This window comes from Trichomycterus rosablanca, chromosome 7 (assembly GCF_030014385.1).
Source record: "Trichomycterus rosablanca isolate fTriRos1 chromosome 7, fTriRos1.hap1, whole genome shotgun sequence".
Classification (NCBI taxonomy): Eukaryota; Metazoa; Chordata; class Actinopteri; order Siluriformes; family Trichomycteridae; genus Trichomycterus; species Trichomycterus rosablanca.
In genome coordinates, this window is record NC_085994.1 from 33,279,790 (window position 1) to 33,297,361 (window position 17,572).

At 40.7% G+C, this 17,572-nt stretch overlaps 1 protein-coding gene across 2 annotated transcripts; it reads left to right on the plus strand.

The window, feature by feature from the left end:
- The first annotated feature begins 604 nt into the window (after positions 1-604).
- Positions 605-16,403, plus strand: rer1 (retention in endoplasmic reticulum sorting receptor 1). Of its 2 annotated transcripts, none has more exons than XM_062999245.1 (8): positions 605-677; positions 3,767-3,852; positions 5,100-5,204; positions 7,165-7,264; positions 9,630-9,705; positions 11,118-11,253; positions 11,757-11,885; positions 15,551-16,403. In XM_062999245.1, exons 2-7 carry the CDS (start codon positions 3,772-3,774, stop codon positions 11,844-11,846), a joined length of 588 nt encoding a protein of 195 aa, XP_062855315.1. In that variant the 5' UTR covers positions 605-677; positions 3,767-3,771; the 3' UTR covers positions 11,847-11,885; positions 15,551-16,403. The 2 variants fall into 2 exon arrangements, with proteins under 2 accessions (XP_062855315.1, XP_062855316.1); XM_062999246.1 differs by having other exon boundaries at positions 626-677; positions 11,757-11,811.
- Positions 16,404-17,572: the final 1,169 nt, after the last annotated feature.

A 17,572-nucleotide genomic window follows, 5' to 3' on the forward strand; every position in this document is an offset into this window, starting at 1 on the left:
GATGAATGGATGGATGAATGGATGGCCGGGGACTATAGTGGTAGGCAAGGACGGATTAAGGATAGTCTGGGCCCCACCCCATCACCCCCCCCCCCCCGCGCACCCCCCCCCCCCCCCCTCCAAAAACATAAATAAATTAATTACATTAAATACATTTAATATACATTAAACAACCTGTCAATAACTAACCCTAACACAACAGGGGCTCTCATAACCAGGGCCCTCTAAAAATATGCCCCCCTCTTTCCTAGGACCCCTAATAGCCAGAAGTCGAAGTCAGAGCAGTGCCACAATGCCTCATCCATTTTCATAAGGGGCCCAAAAGCATGGCTAGGGCCCCCAAAAGCATGGCTAGGGCCCCCAAGAGGCCCTGGGGTCAAAGTCCCTAATAGTCAGAGGATCCTTAAAATGGAGGGCCCTCGGAAATAAAAATATATTGTATCATAAATGTTGATAGGCATCGCAAAATGTTTTGGGCCAGGGCCCCACTGGCCCGGTCAGTAATCCAGCCATGGTGGTAGGAATGCAACAGTAGTTTGGTTGGTGGTGAATCGTGTGTATTGCTCTGTGTTCCATTACTTCAGTCTGAATGAGCTTTGCCTTTTCGGCTGTAGTGACGTGTTCACAGCAGAGACGCGCAGCTGAGAGTGACACAGCGGCAGCACCGCTCAGGAAAGGTATTCCATTTATTCTCTTTTTATTCCATTCTGGAGTAAATACTGAGGTATTTCTCATTCATTGTAACGTGACACTGCAAAATGGTTATTCTGATTGTAAACAGGCAGCGGACTATAGAACGTAGTGCCTATTTTCACCGCTTTCGCTAAAACGTCCCTCATATGAATCTACCGGAAGTGAGTTGTCCGGTGTTGGTGGGGAGTCTGGTCATTGTAGTTCTTATGTCAGCACATTGATCGTTTATAGGTCTGTTAACCTGCAGGGAATATATTAAGGCATTTTCGTATAGCGAACACGCTGTTAGCTTGACTGGAATATGTAAACTAGTAGCCAAGGTTTGTTGTTTTTATTTAAATTTTATTAAACGAGAAACCAAGTGAACTACATTTCCCAGCAGTGTTGGTTGTCCGTCATGCAAAAAAGAAACAGCTCTCTACTACTAGCTCAGAAGCTAACGAATATATAATGACGTTTTTTTATTCCTTCGTGTCATACATATATAAAATGTCATTTCTTATATACATTTAGGACGTTACAGTTTATGTCCTTTGCTATACCCATTTGCTGTACAGTTATGGCAGCTAATAGGGTGACGAGCTAGTGGCAAGAGAAAAGAATGTATACGGCTGCGTTTCAAACCGCATACTGATGAACTAGATAGTATGTTCAATTGGACGAACGAAGAACGGTGACGGTACACCCGACGTAGTATTATAGTACGCCGTTTGGAACGCAGCCCACATATAAGGTTGCTCTATAAAGTCCTCTGTTGCATTCATTAGGAAACATCGATTTTTTTAACTCGCTAGCTTTAATCAATCGATATAACGTTGCTGTTACAGTTACATACGTTAATAAGCTGTCCTGTAATAACCTTTCTGTCGAACTGTAATCTGGTTTTACAGTAAACGAAACCTAGGTTGCACAATGTATACTACCGTACTAAGTAGTATATAAAGAATGCAATAACGTCATATGTCGCGTACTAATTTGACGCACTACTGAGTACATTAGTATGCTCGTGTAGAGCTTTTTATTGGCGTCAATGATACCATGTTTTTTTCTTAAGAAATACTTGTACGCTTGTATAATACATAATAACCAATAGGTACTCGATGCAAGATGCGTAGCACGATGCAAATGTAAGCCCACAGTGGGTGGGAGGTTGGGGCTGAAGGGAGTATTAAGGAGTTTAAGTAACTGGTGCCACTTTGGCAATGTATATGTAAGTGGGTAGTGGTGGTGAAGAGATGCCTTTAAACCCATTAAACTCTGTACCTTTAGATTTAATCTGTAAGCAGCTAGTTGTTTATCAAACCTAGTTCGTTTTCTATTTTTGCACTTTCTCTTTTTCTCCCAATCTAGTCATATCCATTTCCCTATTGCAAGCCCCCACCCTGACCAAGCACATTCAGCTGTGTGTGTTGGATGACTGGCCAGATCGATAGCACAGCTTAGATTCAAGCTCTAGATCTGAGTGATTTATAGAATAGAACACCTTTATTTGTCATATATACATATACAGGTGTAAAGTATAACAGAATTTTTTCTTTGCAAATCCCAGCTTGTTTGGAAGCTGGGGCCAAACCTCCAGCCAGCAGCAGCTATGAGGACCCTCTGTTCTACCATCATCCCTCCTCTTTACAGACCCACAGCCAATCACGTCTGTGTAGACACCTGTCCTGTCAGAGCGCAAAGTCAGCTGTTGTATGGCGCCCATGGAGCAGAGAGGGTTAAGGGCCTTGCTCAAGGACCCAACAGTGGCTGCATGGCAGAGCTGGGATTCGAGCTCTCAACCTCTCAGCTGATAGCCCAAAGCTCTACCCACTAGGCTACCACTGTCTTTAACACTAGTTCAAAATTTACTACCTTTTCCAAAACTTTATTTCTTGTGTCCATATAATTAAAAAGTAATAAATGCGCCCAGGTGGCGCAGCGGGATATTCCGCTGACGCACCAGCACCGAGTTTCTGAACCTCCCGGTTCGAGGCTCGGTGTTGCCACCGGTCGGCTGGGCGCCATCTGGCGGGCATAATTGGCAGTATAAACCCTATATGACCATAGATATTTGGTCACCTGACCATGAGCATATTGGACATCCCATTTCAAAAACAAATGGTATTACAATTACAAAGAGACCTCTGTGTGATCTTTTCAGCTAGAACAACAGCCACTCTTATGAGAAGGCCTTTCACAAGACTTTGATGTCTGTGAGAATTTCTGCCCATTTAGTCAAAAGAGCATTTGTAGGTGCCGCTCAGGTGGCGCAGCGGTAAAAAGACACGCTGCAACCAGAGCTGGATTCGGTTCGAGGCCGAGTGGCTGTATGAGCAACAATTGGCCGGTTGCTCAGTTTGAGGGGCGGGACAAAGAACCGGATGTGGGTCTCTTTCCGTCAGAATGCGATTACGACCTCTGCCGGCTGATTAGAGGCGCCTGCACGGAGATGAGGAAGAGTGCCCTTAGGGTGTGTCTCCGCATGCAACGCTAGGTGGCACAACACTCATCAATGTGTGGGTGGCAAAAATGCATCCGGCTGCTGCTCATGTTTCGGAGGGGATGTGGGTTAGCTTCGATCTCCTCGGTCAGGGCAGGGTTCGGCATAGACAGAGAGGAAGCACGATGCAAATTGAACAGTTGGAAGCGCTAGAGGGGGAGAAAAAGGGGAAAAAAATAAATAAATAAAAGAGCATTTGTATTGCTGGACACTAATGTTGCTCAAGAAATTCTCAGTTGATGTTCCAGTTATCTATAGACCTAACTTTGTGGATACAGATTGCATCTCTGTTATTTGATTAGCATATTTAGCTCCTTGCTACTTACTTTTATTTTCAGTTTACATTTGGAATGCTTACTGGCGTGAAAGTATTTGAGTCTATGCAACAGATCTATGTTACTGCAGCATTCACCTTGTTTCTTAAGTGTTTATTAGTTCAAGAAAGCTTAAAGTCTTGCTGACATAACACATAGTGATGATTTAGCGTTACAGGTAACCGTCAACCATTGACTAAATACATTTGGCTATATGGTGAAATTCACATGCGTATTCTGTACAATATGTTTTAATCGGATGTTTCTTCTTCCCCAGACAGTATGTCAGAAGGAGACAGTTCTAGTGAATCCATCCATGGGAAACCATCTGCTATATCAAGCTTCTTTACACGTCTTGGACAGGTGAGACTACAGTCATTACCTGAAATTTCAAATATCACTATCACTTTTTTTCATGTGAGTGTGTCTATAATCTCTATATAGTCTAGATAAGGGGTCACCAGTACTGAAGAATACGAAGTGTGATACAAACGTCCTGATATAAATAACATCAAGTTGCATGGTTTCCAGGCTGCTAAGGTGGTGCAGCGGTAAAACACACGCTGAACACCAGAGCTGGGATCTCGAATACATCGTATCGAGTCTCGGCTCTGCCATCCGTCTGGGCTGAGCGGCCACATGAACGACGGTTGTCCGGTTGTTCATATAGGGGCGGGATTAAGCTGGATAGGGTCTCTCTCATGACTGATGCAATTACGGCCTCTGCTGGCTGATTGAGACGAGAAAAGAGTGTGCTCTCCAAGGGTGTGTCTCTCCATACACAGTGCTGATTCGCATGCGCACTCGTCAAAGTGTAGGTGAAAAAATGCATACGGCTGCTGCCCACGTGTCGGAGGGGGCGTGGCTTAGCTTCATTCTCCTCAGTCAAAGCCGGGGCCAGCATTAGTGGAGAGGAAGCGTGACGCAATTGGACGTGCTAAAGTTGAGAGGAAAAGGGGAGAAAATGCATAAAAAGTTGCACGGTTCACCTTTAATGATAATATTAAATATACATTTAATATACAAACGTTTAGCATTTAAATGTAGCTGATTCTGTGATTACTCTGAAGCACGGTGGACACAGTGTGAAGCTTTGCTTACTGAAGGGTTTTGGATGCAAAATTCAGTCCCAGTGGAATTGGTGGCACTAAGCGCTTTTACAGTGCCAATTTCATGTTGGTGTCACCGTATCCTGTAGCTTGTTTTGATATCCTTCACAGTAGCATGTCATTTTGAATGCAGTGCAATCTGAGGGATTAAAATTAGTTGGCGTTCAGCCAAAAACTCATGTTTTTTTGATGATATGCACTGTAGACGATAAACTATTCGAAATGATTGGAACTGTTGGATTATTTGTTAATACATTTTTGGCAAAGCAGCTGGCCTCAATCCATGCATGCTTATTAAGGACTAGGTCTTCCTAGGTGCTTAGTTTTTACACCCAAACCTAATTATATTACCAGTCTAAGTTGTGGGAGTTTGTTTGTATGTTTTGATTAAAAATCCTAATGAACAAACAAACAACAAAAAAACTATTTATATTTCAAAGCTCTGATTTTAGTGTTGGTGGTTATTATATATGGATACATTTATGACACTGTGCATTGTAGGTCTATCAGTCATGGTTGGACAAGTCAACTCCGTTCTCATCATTTCGTTGGGCAGCTACTCTTGTCCTTACAGCCGTATACATGATCAGAGTATATATACTACAGGTAAGACTCACCCCCTCTGTTTTTTGTTTATTTTTAATGTGATCGTACATTTACATTTTTGGAACCTTGTTTTGCATGCTTTTGATGCCCTGCCCTTTTTTGTCTTCTGAATTTACTTGTAGTTATCATGTAGTTACAAGGTTATATACATTTGTAAGGGACGTGCATGCCAGTTTTGGGGTTTTAAAAAATTCCACAACAGTTCCTTTGGAATACCTGGAACAAGTAATACTGTACATGTAATGTACAGTAGAGATCGGTGCCTGTCTCTCCCTGCGGGATATCCAGCCTCATGTGCGAATCCTTTGAAGCACGGGCAAAAAGAAAGGGGTCGAGGGACTGCACATTGTCGGAGAGGGGAGTGAGAAGGCGAATATACCTTTCTCAGCACAGTTGGGATCCCCAGCAGTGGAAGACTAATTGGCTACACAAAAATTGGGAGAAAAGGGGAGAAAATGGATAAATAAATAGAAAAAAATCAAGTTTAGTTCCCTTACAAATACACATACAACAGTGTATATTATTTACACTAACCTTGTTTCGCATGCTTTTGATGCCCCCCTTTTTGTTTATTAATCTTACTTGTAGTTATAATGTAGTTACAAGCTTATATACATAAAATATACTATAAATATACATTGATTATTCATTTAGTGATTTAGAAGGTTCTCTAATATTATCTACTGTTGTGGCATCGTCTTATAATTCCTCAATAAGAAACGGACTGGAAAACAGGAACTGCTAACCTCTGTTTAACACAATTTCTCTCACACTTTCTAGTTTATCATTACACTAATTTGGCTGATGTTACTTTGAGTCTCAATACTTGGGTAAAACTACGCTGTATTTAATTAATCTTGTATGGGCTGTATCTTCTCCTTGGTTGACACGTGTTAAACTGAAAAATATTGGTTGATGACTCTGTGGTTTTAAGAAAACGGCCTTTCTAACCTGTATGTATGTTTGTTGTTGCTATTTTGCTATTTTCTAGGTGAGACCATTAAGGGTTAAGCCAATTGCATTAGTTTAACTGTACTACTTTATTCACCTGCTTTATTCTTTTAAGCTTGTCAGTGTTACGTGTGTGTCATGTAGCATTAAATGGTGCATTACTTCATTTTGTTGTGCAATATGCACAGTAATAAAGTTCCCTTAGACAATTATCTTTTGACCTTTGATTTTGCCAACACTGGTTCATCCGTCATAATATTAAAACAGAATCGTTCAGTTATTTTAGACATTTTTTGACTTTTCTTTTCATTTTAAATTAATTAAAGTAAATGAATTAAGTAAATCCTTTTCACTAAGTAAGTTATGCAAATTAAATTTCAGCATGCAGGGTCAATAGCTCAAATTGAGCATCCAGATGAAAGCCACTATAGACTGAATGTTTCACGCAAGAAAAAGCTGTTCTATGTTTAGAGAAAAAAAATTCAGTAAGCAAACTGCATTTAATAGTGAACCTCTTTAAAAATTATTAAAATACCATCACAATGTGACAAATTGACCAGAAATAAGCACAAACCAGGCTGTAATTAACAGGACCCTTAATTAAACAGGAAAGACAAATAGGCTGGAATGCTGTCCAGGGAAAATGGTCTTTTGGAGGACCACTGAAAAACTGCTGGCATTTTATTTACATTACTTAATGTAATCACCACAGAAAGTAATGTTGTCATGCATGACCAATCGATGGTTAAACACACAAATGGAACGCTAAATCTTTGACTTTTTGCTAAGTGTAAAAATATAACAGCTGAAATTAATTGCTGATCCAAGGTTCCAATCTCAGTGAGGCTATCTGCTGGTCAGTCACCTACACATACATGATTGGCTATGTCTGACGGAGGAGCCTGAATAAATATAGGACAGTTGCTTCAGGAAGGGCAGCTGTGCCAAGTTCTTATTACATGCATTGAACACTGTTTAATATTCAAGCCTGTTCGTCTCTTGTTAACAGGGGTGGTACATAGTCACATACGCTCTCGGAATCTACCATCTCAACCTGTTCATCGCTTTCCTTTCGCCAAAAGTGGATCCTTCACTGCTTGATGACCCAGGTTAGTTCTTACTGGTAAACACATCCGTACACCTTAACATTGGAGGATATATTCTTAGAATGCATCTACAACCCTCTAGTAATACTGGTTAGGAACCCCAGAACTCTTAAAAGCTCTCTTTGAGCTTTTGGTCCACGTTGACAATTGCATTACAGAATTACTGCACATTTATACTTCTATTTAAGTCAAGTCAAGTTTATTTGTATAGCACTTTTTACAATTGACATTCTACCACATCCCAAAGATGCTTTATTGGATTTAAAACTAGTGACTGGAGAGACCATTGAAGTTCAATGTTCACGTAACCAGCATTGGATGGGTTGTGCTTTGTATGGTGCATTATTGTGGTGCATCATTGTGTTGGATGTAGCCGTTTAAAGCCGAATAAATCGATGCTGAGGCACTCAAATGATGCTTGATTGGTATAAGGTCCCCACACTTTTGCTCTACAAGCCACCTGTGTTAATGCAGGGCAGTTCGGTTCCATTAATTCATGCTGTTTACGCCAAATCCTGACCCTGCTATTTGCATGTCACTGTAGAACTGAGATCTGTTACACCAGGTAACATTTTCCAGCCTTTAACTGTATAGTTTTGTTAAACCTGTGCCCACTGTAGCCTCAGATTCCAATTTGTATTGAAATTAAACAAGAACCTTATACGTTCTTTTACTGTAGTAAGCTTTTTTCCTCAAGTTTGAATGTGTTTGCATTCATACAGCATTTCTGTCAGTTCTAACTGGTCTGGCTTTTCTTATTTGACCTCTTGTCTTTAACAGAAGAACAGGCACTTTGTTTTTCGCACCATTCTGTGTAAACTCTAGAGACTGTTGTACATTAAAAAAATCCCAGGAGATCAGCAGTCGTACATACTCAAACCAACCTGCCAGGCACCAACAGTCATGCCACAGTGAGCCAATCAGAGCACATTTACTAGTTCCCCATTTGGATGCGAACATTATATTAAGCTGTTGACATGTGTCTGCTGAAACATGATTGGCTGGCTGGATGTAAATGAATGAATGTGCAGGTGGTCTGTAAGTGTGCTTACAATAAAATGGGTACATTAACAGTAATCTGATTGTTATTGGATCCCAGCCATCCCAAACTCTACACAGCCCCATTGAGTCACTGTGCCGCCCCAACAAGCAATAAATGCGCAACATGTTTGATTACACATTAGTTTCTTTAACGGTTTTGCCTCATTAATGTGGTTATTATACGCATGCATTGTGACTCAGTTCTGGACGAAGTGCAGTGGAGTATAAAAACACAGAATACACTTACTACAGAGCGTGAGGATTAACTTAAGTGTGGATCATCTAGTGTGAAACTGATACGGTCAATGCAAATTCTATGTAAATATAAATCATCACATGCAGAATCTGAAAGAAAGATCCTTAGGGACAGTTCAGAAAGCTTTTCTTGTACGCTAAACACTGGTGAACTACATTCAATGCTCCTTTTTTAGATGGAGTGGGTAGGCGGTCAGTGCCAGCAGGGTGTCTTGGATCCTGGTGTTTGTTCAGCTGGGCGAACTAATCGTCTGTTATATGTTTTAACAGTTTAAAAATCTGCAGAACTGGTTCCTAAATTAATGCTTTAGTAGAGGAGAAAAAAGGAAATCACAATCTTTAAATGGTAATATAAAATCTTTTTAAAATTGTAGATCAGATTCCTAACTCCCAGGTTCGAATCTCGGCTCTGCTACCGGTCGGCTGGGCGCCCTCTATAGCAGGCATAATTAGCTAATGCCTTTAGCGGACAAATTTGGCTTCCAGTCTGCTGGGTGGGAAAAGACCGGACTAAAAAAAAGGTAAGGCTGTGTAGGAACCTTGGTTGCCCAGGACACCTGCACAGAAGTGGAGGAGCGCAGAGATTGGGGCGTGGCTCTGCGTGCTTGAAGCCGACCTCACGCGCAAATTCACCGAAGTATGGGTAAATAAGAAGGGATTGGTAAGACTGGGCACACATCAGAGGGAGTGTGTGTCAGTCAAGACACCCTCTCCTTGGACACCGTCCAAGCAGCTGATTGGCTACGCTATAAATTCCCATTTTTTGGTGACTTTAATAATTTCCACACACAGCATAATAATACATTAATAATCTGCCTAATAGCTCGATTGGAATGAAAAACTCTCACTTAAGACACAGTGATAGATTTCAATGTGTGACTGTCAATCAAGGCCACATTTTTTAAATACAACACACACCTTTATGCCACAAGACACCATTGCCTATGGGAGGCAGTTATGAGCCAACAAATACATTCTTCACTTCACAAATATTTTCCTCTCTGCTCTTTTTTTATCTAATAATTTTTTGTTGTTTTATTCCTGTCTTTTTTTTTTTTTTTTTTTACTCAAGATGACGGTCCATCGCTTCCGACAAAGAACGAGGAGTTTCGGCCGTTCATTAGAAGGCTGCCGGAGTTTAAATTCTGGTGAGTTTGATGTTTCTATTGCACATACACCGTCGAGTCACATTATTATGACCAATTCCGTACATGCTGATTGTCTTCCTTGATGGGATGGATGGGATCTTCCAGCAAGACAATGTGACCTATCACATGGCTAGAAATGTATAGAATAGAATAGAACGCCTTTATCTGTCATATATACATATAGAGGTGTACAGTACAACGAAATTCATTCTTCGAATATTCCAGCTTGTTTGGAATCATATGACGCCCCTGGAGCAAAGAGGGTTTTAAGGGCCTTGCTCAAGAGCCCAACAGTGGCTGCATGGCAAAGCTGGGATTCGAACTCTCAACCGTTCAGTTGATAGCCTGAAGCTCTACCCACTAGATTACCACTGTCCCCTTAATGTCCAACATACCTTAATTCCCCAGACTTGAACCCAATTGAGCATCTACGGGACCACCGCAATCGTCGTGTTGACCCTGATGGACATGACTCTCCCTATGTGATACAGCTCTTTGTGAGAACCCAACACTGACATGTGATAAGCGATCGCAGATTGGACACGTGTCTGAGGGAGGGTGTGGTGATCCGGCTCTCCTTGATCAAATCGAGGGGTTGTACAAGCGGCGGTGGATTCACGTTTGGGAATTGGAAAAGATCCGATCGGAAGATAAAGGGGGGATAAATGTTCTGTCAATAGCCAGTAATGAATCAGTAATGATGAATCATTTAATAGTAAACCAGCAGTGAATCACTTGGAGAATGATTCCCAAACATATTGATGATTCCAGAACATAACTAATCAACAATGCGAAGCATTTTAAACTTACATTCCACTAACTTGGGATTGTTGGGTCACATGGTGGGTGGCACTGTGGCTCAGTGGGTAGCACTGTCGCCTCACAGCAAAAGGTCCTGGGTTGATCCCTTTCTGTGCAGAGTTTGCATGTTCTCCCCGTGTCTGCGTGGGTTTCCTCCTGGAGCTCCGGTTTCCTCCCACAGTCCAAAAACATGGTCAGGTTAATTGGAGACACTGAATTGCCCCAAAGGTGAATGTGTGTGTGTGTGTGTGTGTGTGTCTGCCCTGCGATGGACTGACGCCCCATCCAGGGTGTTACTGTGTGCCTTGTGCCCATTGAAAAGCTGGGATAGGCTCCAGCACCCCCCCCCCGCGACCCTAATTGGATAAGCGGTTAAGAAAGTGAGTGCGAGAGAGGTCACATGGCGTGCATCGGTCGTGTGGAATAGGGTTGATTTTAGGCAAATTGTCATGTGACATAATGTTAAAGGTTAACATGTGTTTTAGGTGTGAAAGAGAGACACCTTTATGTCAGTTCTACTTGAATTCTGTTATTTAATGCTATATTCTTTTAATTCTATCTAGTTTACAGATGATTTATTGGCTTTGTGTCGTTCTTGCTTGTTTATTCAGGCATTCTGCAACAAAAGGCATCGTCATCGCTATGATTTGCACATTCTTTGAAGCCTTCAACGTGCCTGTGTTCTGGCCCATCCTTGTAATGTACTTTATTATGCTTTTCTGCATCACCATGAAGCGTCAGATCAAGGTACGTAGCATACTAAGTGACAATCGGTATTAATACTTACATTACACTGTGGACAAAAGTATTGGGACACACATTGGCCTCAATGGGGTGTAATAAATCAGTTATAATCAGTTAAGGAAGGTATGTTTCTGTTCCAGTATGCCTGTTTGAAGAAACCCCAATGTCCTGACCTCAGCTGCTGAAGAGCTTTGGAATGAATTAGAACATTAACTGAGGCTTTCTTGACTGACATCATTGCCCAGCCATACAAATGCTCTTTTGTCTAAATGGGCACTAATTCCCACAGACTTTACAGTCTTGTTAGAAGCCTTCTCAGAACAACTACTGTTCTAGCTGAAAGATGACCTAGTGGTCATTTTATTTTTAAAGCATTTGTTTTTAAAATGGAATTTCCAACCAGCTCATGGTCAGGTGTCCAAATACTTTTGGCCATACAGATCTATGTATGTTTTGTGTGGTTACTTCTATACCTAACGTTTTCCTATATTTTCTTTCTGTTCCAGCATATGATCAAGTATAGGTACCTGCCCTTCACACACGGGAAGAGGATATACAGAGGCAAGGAAGACACAGGGAAAACCTTTGCTAGTTAAAATCCCCCATACTGAAATTAAAGTTATTGATAAAGAATGGTGCGTACAGGGGTTGACGTTTTATAAGGTTTTTTTTTTTCCTTTCTATTTCCATTGTTTGATAAAGTGGGTTGGTTTATTGGGGGAGTTTTGATCTGTGATGACAGTGCTGATTGTTCCTGAAGGATTTTTGCCTTTGTAAAGTGCATCACATTTTGCTAGTGTTTGGTTGAATCTAGTTCCTATTGTTCTTAGTAATAGTAAGGGGGAAAACAATAAGGATAATTTTTTATTTATGTTGTTGTGATGCTTTGTCTTTGCTTTTTATAATTTTTTGGATCCATTTTTATTGAGCGTTTCCCCCCTTTTTCATTTTCACCTAGTATAGTCATGGCCAAATGGTGCTTCTGTCTCTCTCTTTCTTGTTGATGCCCCCACCCCCACTGCCTATCGAGGATGGCTAAGGCTGTCATGATCGCTTCTTGTACACCATCTAGGTTCAGGGTCTCACAGACCACAGCCACGCTTTTCCATCCATGATCAGACACCAGGTGGTCAGCAGAGGTCATAATTGCCCAGCATTGAAAACCCTTGTTTTAGCCATTGTCCCTCCCACTACAGACACACACCCAATCATGTGTAGGTTTTTATAAAGATAATCCACAATCAAAGCTGTGGATCGCTTCTTTTCACCTGCCAGGCGTGATCACCTCCTTCTGTGCAGGTGCTTTGACCGGTCAGCAGAGGTCGTAATTGGCCAGCAATGAAAACCCCTGTTTCAGATGCTGCCCCTCCCACTACAGACACACAGCCAATCATGTGCCTGTATAGGTTTTTTATAAAGATAATCCACAAGCAAATATACGGATTGCTTCTTTTCACCTGCCAGGGGTGGGATCACCTGCTTATGTGCAGGTGCCTTGACCGGTCAGCAGAGGTTGTAATTGCCCAGCGACAAAGAATCCTGTTTCAGCTGTTGTCCCTCCCACCACAGAAACACACAGCCAATCATGTGCCTGTGTAGGTTTATCATGAAGATAATCCACAAGCAAATATGCGGATCGCTTTTCATCTGCCAGGGGTGGGATCACCTGCTCCTGTGCAGGTGCCTTGTCTGGTCAGCAGAGGTCATAATTGCCAAGCGATGAAAACCCCTGTTTAAGTCTTTGTTCCTTCCACTAAAGACACACAACCGATCGTGTGCTCGTGTAGATTTTTTATAAAGATAATCCACAAGCAAATATGCAGATCGCTTTTTTTCATCCACCAGGAAGGGGTGGGATCACCTTCTCCTGTTGATTGCTTTGAACAGAACCCTGTTTCAGCAATTGTCCCTCCCACTACAGACACACAGCCAATCGCCTGTCTGTGTAGGTGTTTTATTAAGATAATCCAGCATCAGAGTCTCGTCTTGGAGGCTTTGTGCTTAGCACTGAGACTCCCATGGTTCCACTTTACACATTAGTTTATTTCATTTATTCATTTTATTTTGTACTTTTCACAGTCATGCACGGTGTTTAGGTAAGGGTGCAAGGTAGGGTAGGAGTAAACGTTGGGAGAAATACCAATCACAGTTGATCAAACGAGTTCTTGGGTGGCACGGCCAGGTCTATGCAGTAGCACACCACTGTTGAGTGTTCAAAAATCTGCAGCCACAGACCTGTCCGGACGTCTGCGCAGTCACAGTCGGCCGTGTTGGGGGGAGGGAATGTCGACTGGGGTCTCCTCCCGCTGCCGATGCGATACACGATTTTCAGGACTGGTCCAGCAATGTGGTTGGATGTCTCTTTTTGATCAGATTGGTGGGCGGGAATAGAATCGGGAATTGGGCATGACAAGATTGGGAGATAAATGGTGAAAAAAAATCCAAAGGAAAGACTCTCTAATCAAACTCTTATTTATTGCATCTGTTTAGAAATAAAAACATACCTGTACATGGACAAAAAAAAGTAAAGCCCATGTCACATTTCTTACAGTCAGTGATGGAAGGCATAGAAGTAAAAAACGTCTGTATCGAATAATCAGTCTAACTCGACTCACAACCCAGTTCAGTCCAAAGTGTTTAAACAAATATAAAAAATAAAAGTTTTAACATATTAACACAGGATAATAAATCAGAACTGAAGTCACACCAGCTGTAGTTGATCTGTCCTTTTAAGCTGCAATGACGTGTACAGATGAATATCCAGAAAATCCAGATTTTTTTTACATAAGTGCACACTGTACTGATCAGAGTGACGTCCTGAATGTTTAATGGAACATTCCTGACACTAGTCATACGTGTTTACTGATGCGTTTGTGGGAGGAGTTTACATCACTGGAAAAGTACTACATACTAAACCGTAGTTCAGTTTACAGTGACGGCACTATACTGTAACACGTTGGTGTTTTGATTTGTCATATTCAAAAAGTTTCCACACTTTTAAAACTGTATTTAGTAAAAAAAATTTAAACAAATGACATGACTTTTCTACATTTTCTGATACATTTTCCCCCAGCGTCGTACCAACTATTTAATGTCATCAGCAAAAATTGCTTGCTTTCACATCATCACATGAAAATCTTCTTCACCTTAAAGCTTCTCTGAGCGTTCAAAAAGGTGGAAATCAGATGGTGCTAAATCCAGACTATGAGCTCTCTCTCAGTCTCTCAGACATGACTGATTACTACTCCTTCCGCCCTCACGTTTCCAACCAAAATATAAAAGTACGGAAACTTTTTGAAGATCCCTTGTATTTAGTAGAGCATGATGTGGATTGGGACACAGCCATAAACATCTGTTTAGTACTGTATTTATTGATTATTTTTTGCGAAAAAGGAGTTTTTTTTTATGATGATTGAAGGGAAAGTAGATTTTTGGATTAGATTTGAATATTTTCGGATATTTTTGGATCAAAGCTGATGTGAATGAGTAATGCTGAATAGTTCTGGCTCTAACAGTCTTGGACTGTGGGTGGAAACCGGAGCTCCTGGAGGAAACCCACGCAGACACGGGGAGAACGTGCAAACTCCACACAGAAAGGACCCGAACCACCACACCTGGGGTTGGAATCCAGGACCTTCTTGCTGTGGGGCGACAGTGCTACCCACCGAGCCACTGTGCCACACCTAGTGCATTATTAGAATTATTAATCAAGAATAGGACACAGTAGGAGACAATATTGCTCTGGATGCCAGTGTGAAAAACAATAGTAGCTCAGCGGGTGAGGTACTGGATTAGTAATTGTAAGGTTGCCAGGTCCAGGTTGCCACTGTTGGGCTCCTGAGCAAGTCCCTTAAACCTCAATTGGTCGAACTGTATTCGATTATATTTGTAAGTCACTTTGGATAAATGGTTCAGCTAAATGCCTCAATAATAGAGTAATAAAAACACAACCATACGTCAGCAAATATTCAGAAGTGCTGCTATACTTGTGTGTGTGTGTGTGTGTGTGTGTGTGTGTGTGTATATATATTCATTTTTTTTGGTTACCATGACTACAGAAGACAGACAGATTCAGTACTCGGCTCCAGAGCAGCCGAATTTTTGGTCGAATTTCTTTCCTTTTTACTCCAAATGTACTGTTTAATTTACCTCCTGATTTAGAGGACATTGTTTGCTGATATTTAAAACACAATGCTCATTCCACTAAACTGTGAGACTTGCTTTTGAGTAGAAATATTTGTGCTTTTTTATAGTTCAATCATTCCAAACAAAATGTTTCTTTTTTTCTCTTCTTTTTCAGAGGAAACATGAGCATGAGGGAGTTAAAATATAACAAATGGATGGAGAGGGTTCGAGCATTTTTTTTGGTTTCTTTTTTTTCCCCCTTTAAATGATGACGTTATGGACCCTAACAGCTAATACAGGTTTAGATAGAGATTTTTGGAATCAGCACTGTAGGTGAGGATCAAATTGTGTTTTTCCTATTAATGTGCTTCATGTTTTATGGGGGTTTATACAGTATATATATGTATATTTTAAAGGGTAAATTGAAATTATTTTGAATGTTTTTTTTTCTCTCTTTCTTAACACGTGATTACAGTTGTAATTCATTTCTTGCCATTAAATAAAATGACACCAGTGGAATATTAGACTTGTAAATTTCTCATCCAGTGCATTGCATGTTTTTTTTTTTGGTTCACTTGTGCTGCTGTTAAAAAGAAAACAAATGATTTTAATAACACTGTAAATTTTTTCACTCCAAATGCTATTAAATGACAGTGACCCTTCACCTGTTGTGCTGAGCGTTCACTTTTTGATTGTGTAACAGTGGTCCCCAACCACCGGTCCGTGGGTCATGTATTACCACATAGAACGAATAAGTAATTAGAGATCGCTACAGGAGCAATTAAATTTCCTATGCTCTTCGGGTGTTATTGTTTTTAATCACCACTAGGTGGGAGCAGAGTCTCGTTGCAGCGAAAAAGCTCAGGATTCACCCTGATTTTCCATTTTAGTCGCTATTTCAACTTTATAAACGAACTGGAAGCAGAGATATTTAAAGTCGTCCACTTTTCAAACGTCGTTTTATGTGTTAAAGAGAGAGCTAAGGGTAATTGTACAATACTTAAATATTAAATAAAGAATTAAAACTGTATTTATTGCAACTGTTTCACGCATACTGATTCCATCATATATTCTCATTTTGTGGGGCCAAGCAAAGCTTATAGTATACTTATATTATATGTACTTATGACAGTAGAATAAGCCACAGACATACAAAAACAAAACATACCGTGAAACCGTCAGAATCTTAAAAAATACCGTGATACAAATTTTCTATCATACCGCCCAGCCCTAAATGTACTGCTTTTTTAAGAGAAAACAAGTATTGAGCAGAATTAAGTTCAGCCTGTTTGTTGGGCCCTTTAAAACAATCCCAATTTCTCATGTGGCCCCTTGGAAAATTGAATTGCCCACCCATGGTGTAATATAAAGACTGCTGACCATTGGAGGACAAAAATAAACTTGAAGCGTTGTATTACAGTGCTGAGCCACTAGGGGGCGTCAGAGCTGTTTAAATCAGGAGTGTCCAAACTAGGTTGTCCTGCTATTAAGCAGGTTTTAAAAAAACTACTTGAACTGTTTGAACTCTGGGTGTCGCTATTGCATAAAACAAATCTAAAACTTTCTCTATTTTATAATGAATATTTTCTCTCTCAGTTCAGAGGGAAATGGGTACGTTTAATTTCAGCAAGTATAATCATCTTCCCGTTAGGACTATAAACTGGTGAGTGAAATTGGCAAAATCGTACTTTACACAGTACTGTCAATAATAGATCATTAGCTACTCGAATTAAAAGGAAGTGTAATTGTTAGTAACCAAGTAGGTCCAGAGATGTTCACAAGTCACAAAATACGAGTCCGAGTCGAGTCACGAGTCATTTTTAATTACGGCACAGCGGTCAAAATCCAAAACACAGCAAAATATTCATAACCACTGCTTACCTTAGCTTATGTTCTTCCAGATGCTATTAAATATATAACCGTGTGTCCCATTAGGAATATAATCCGTTATTTTGTAAATGTGCTTATAATTAAAAACCTCCAAACTTTTCCCGGGTTGTGAAGTAAAACACGAACTCGTTAGAAAGCCAATCAAGCGTTTCATTGACAATCATCTGTGTGATGCTGCAAACTAAATACATGCAGATAACAGCATTTCTTACTAACAATTACAATCAGAAGGTCTGATTGGTTCAGAAAGCAGTTCTTTCAACCATTAGCGCCAATTCTGTAGGAGCGTTCCATTCAATTATCTGTT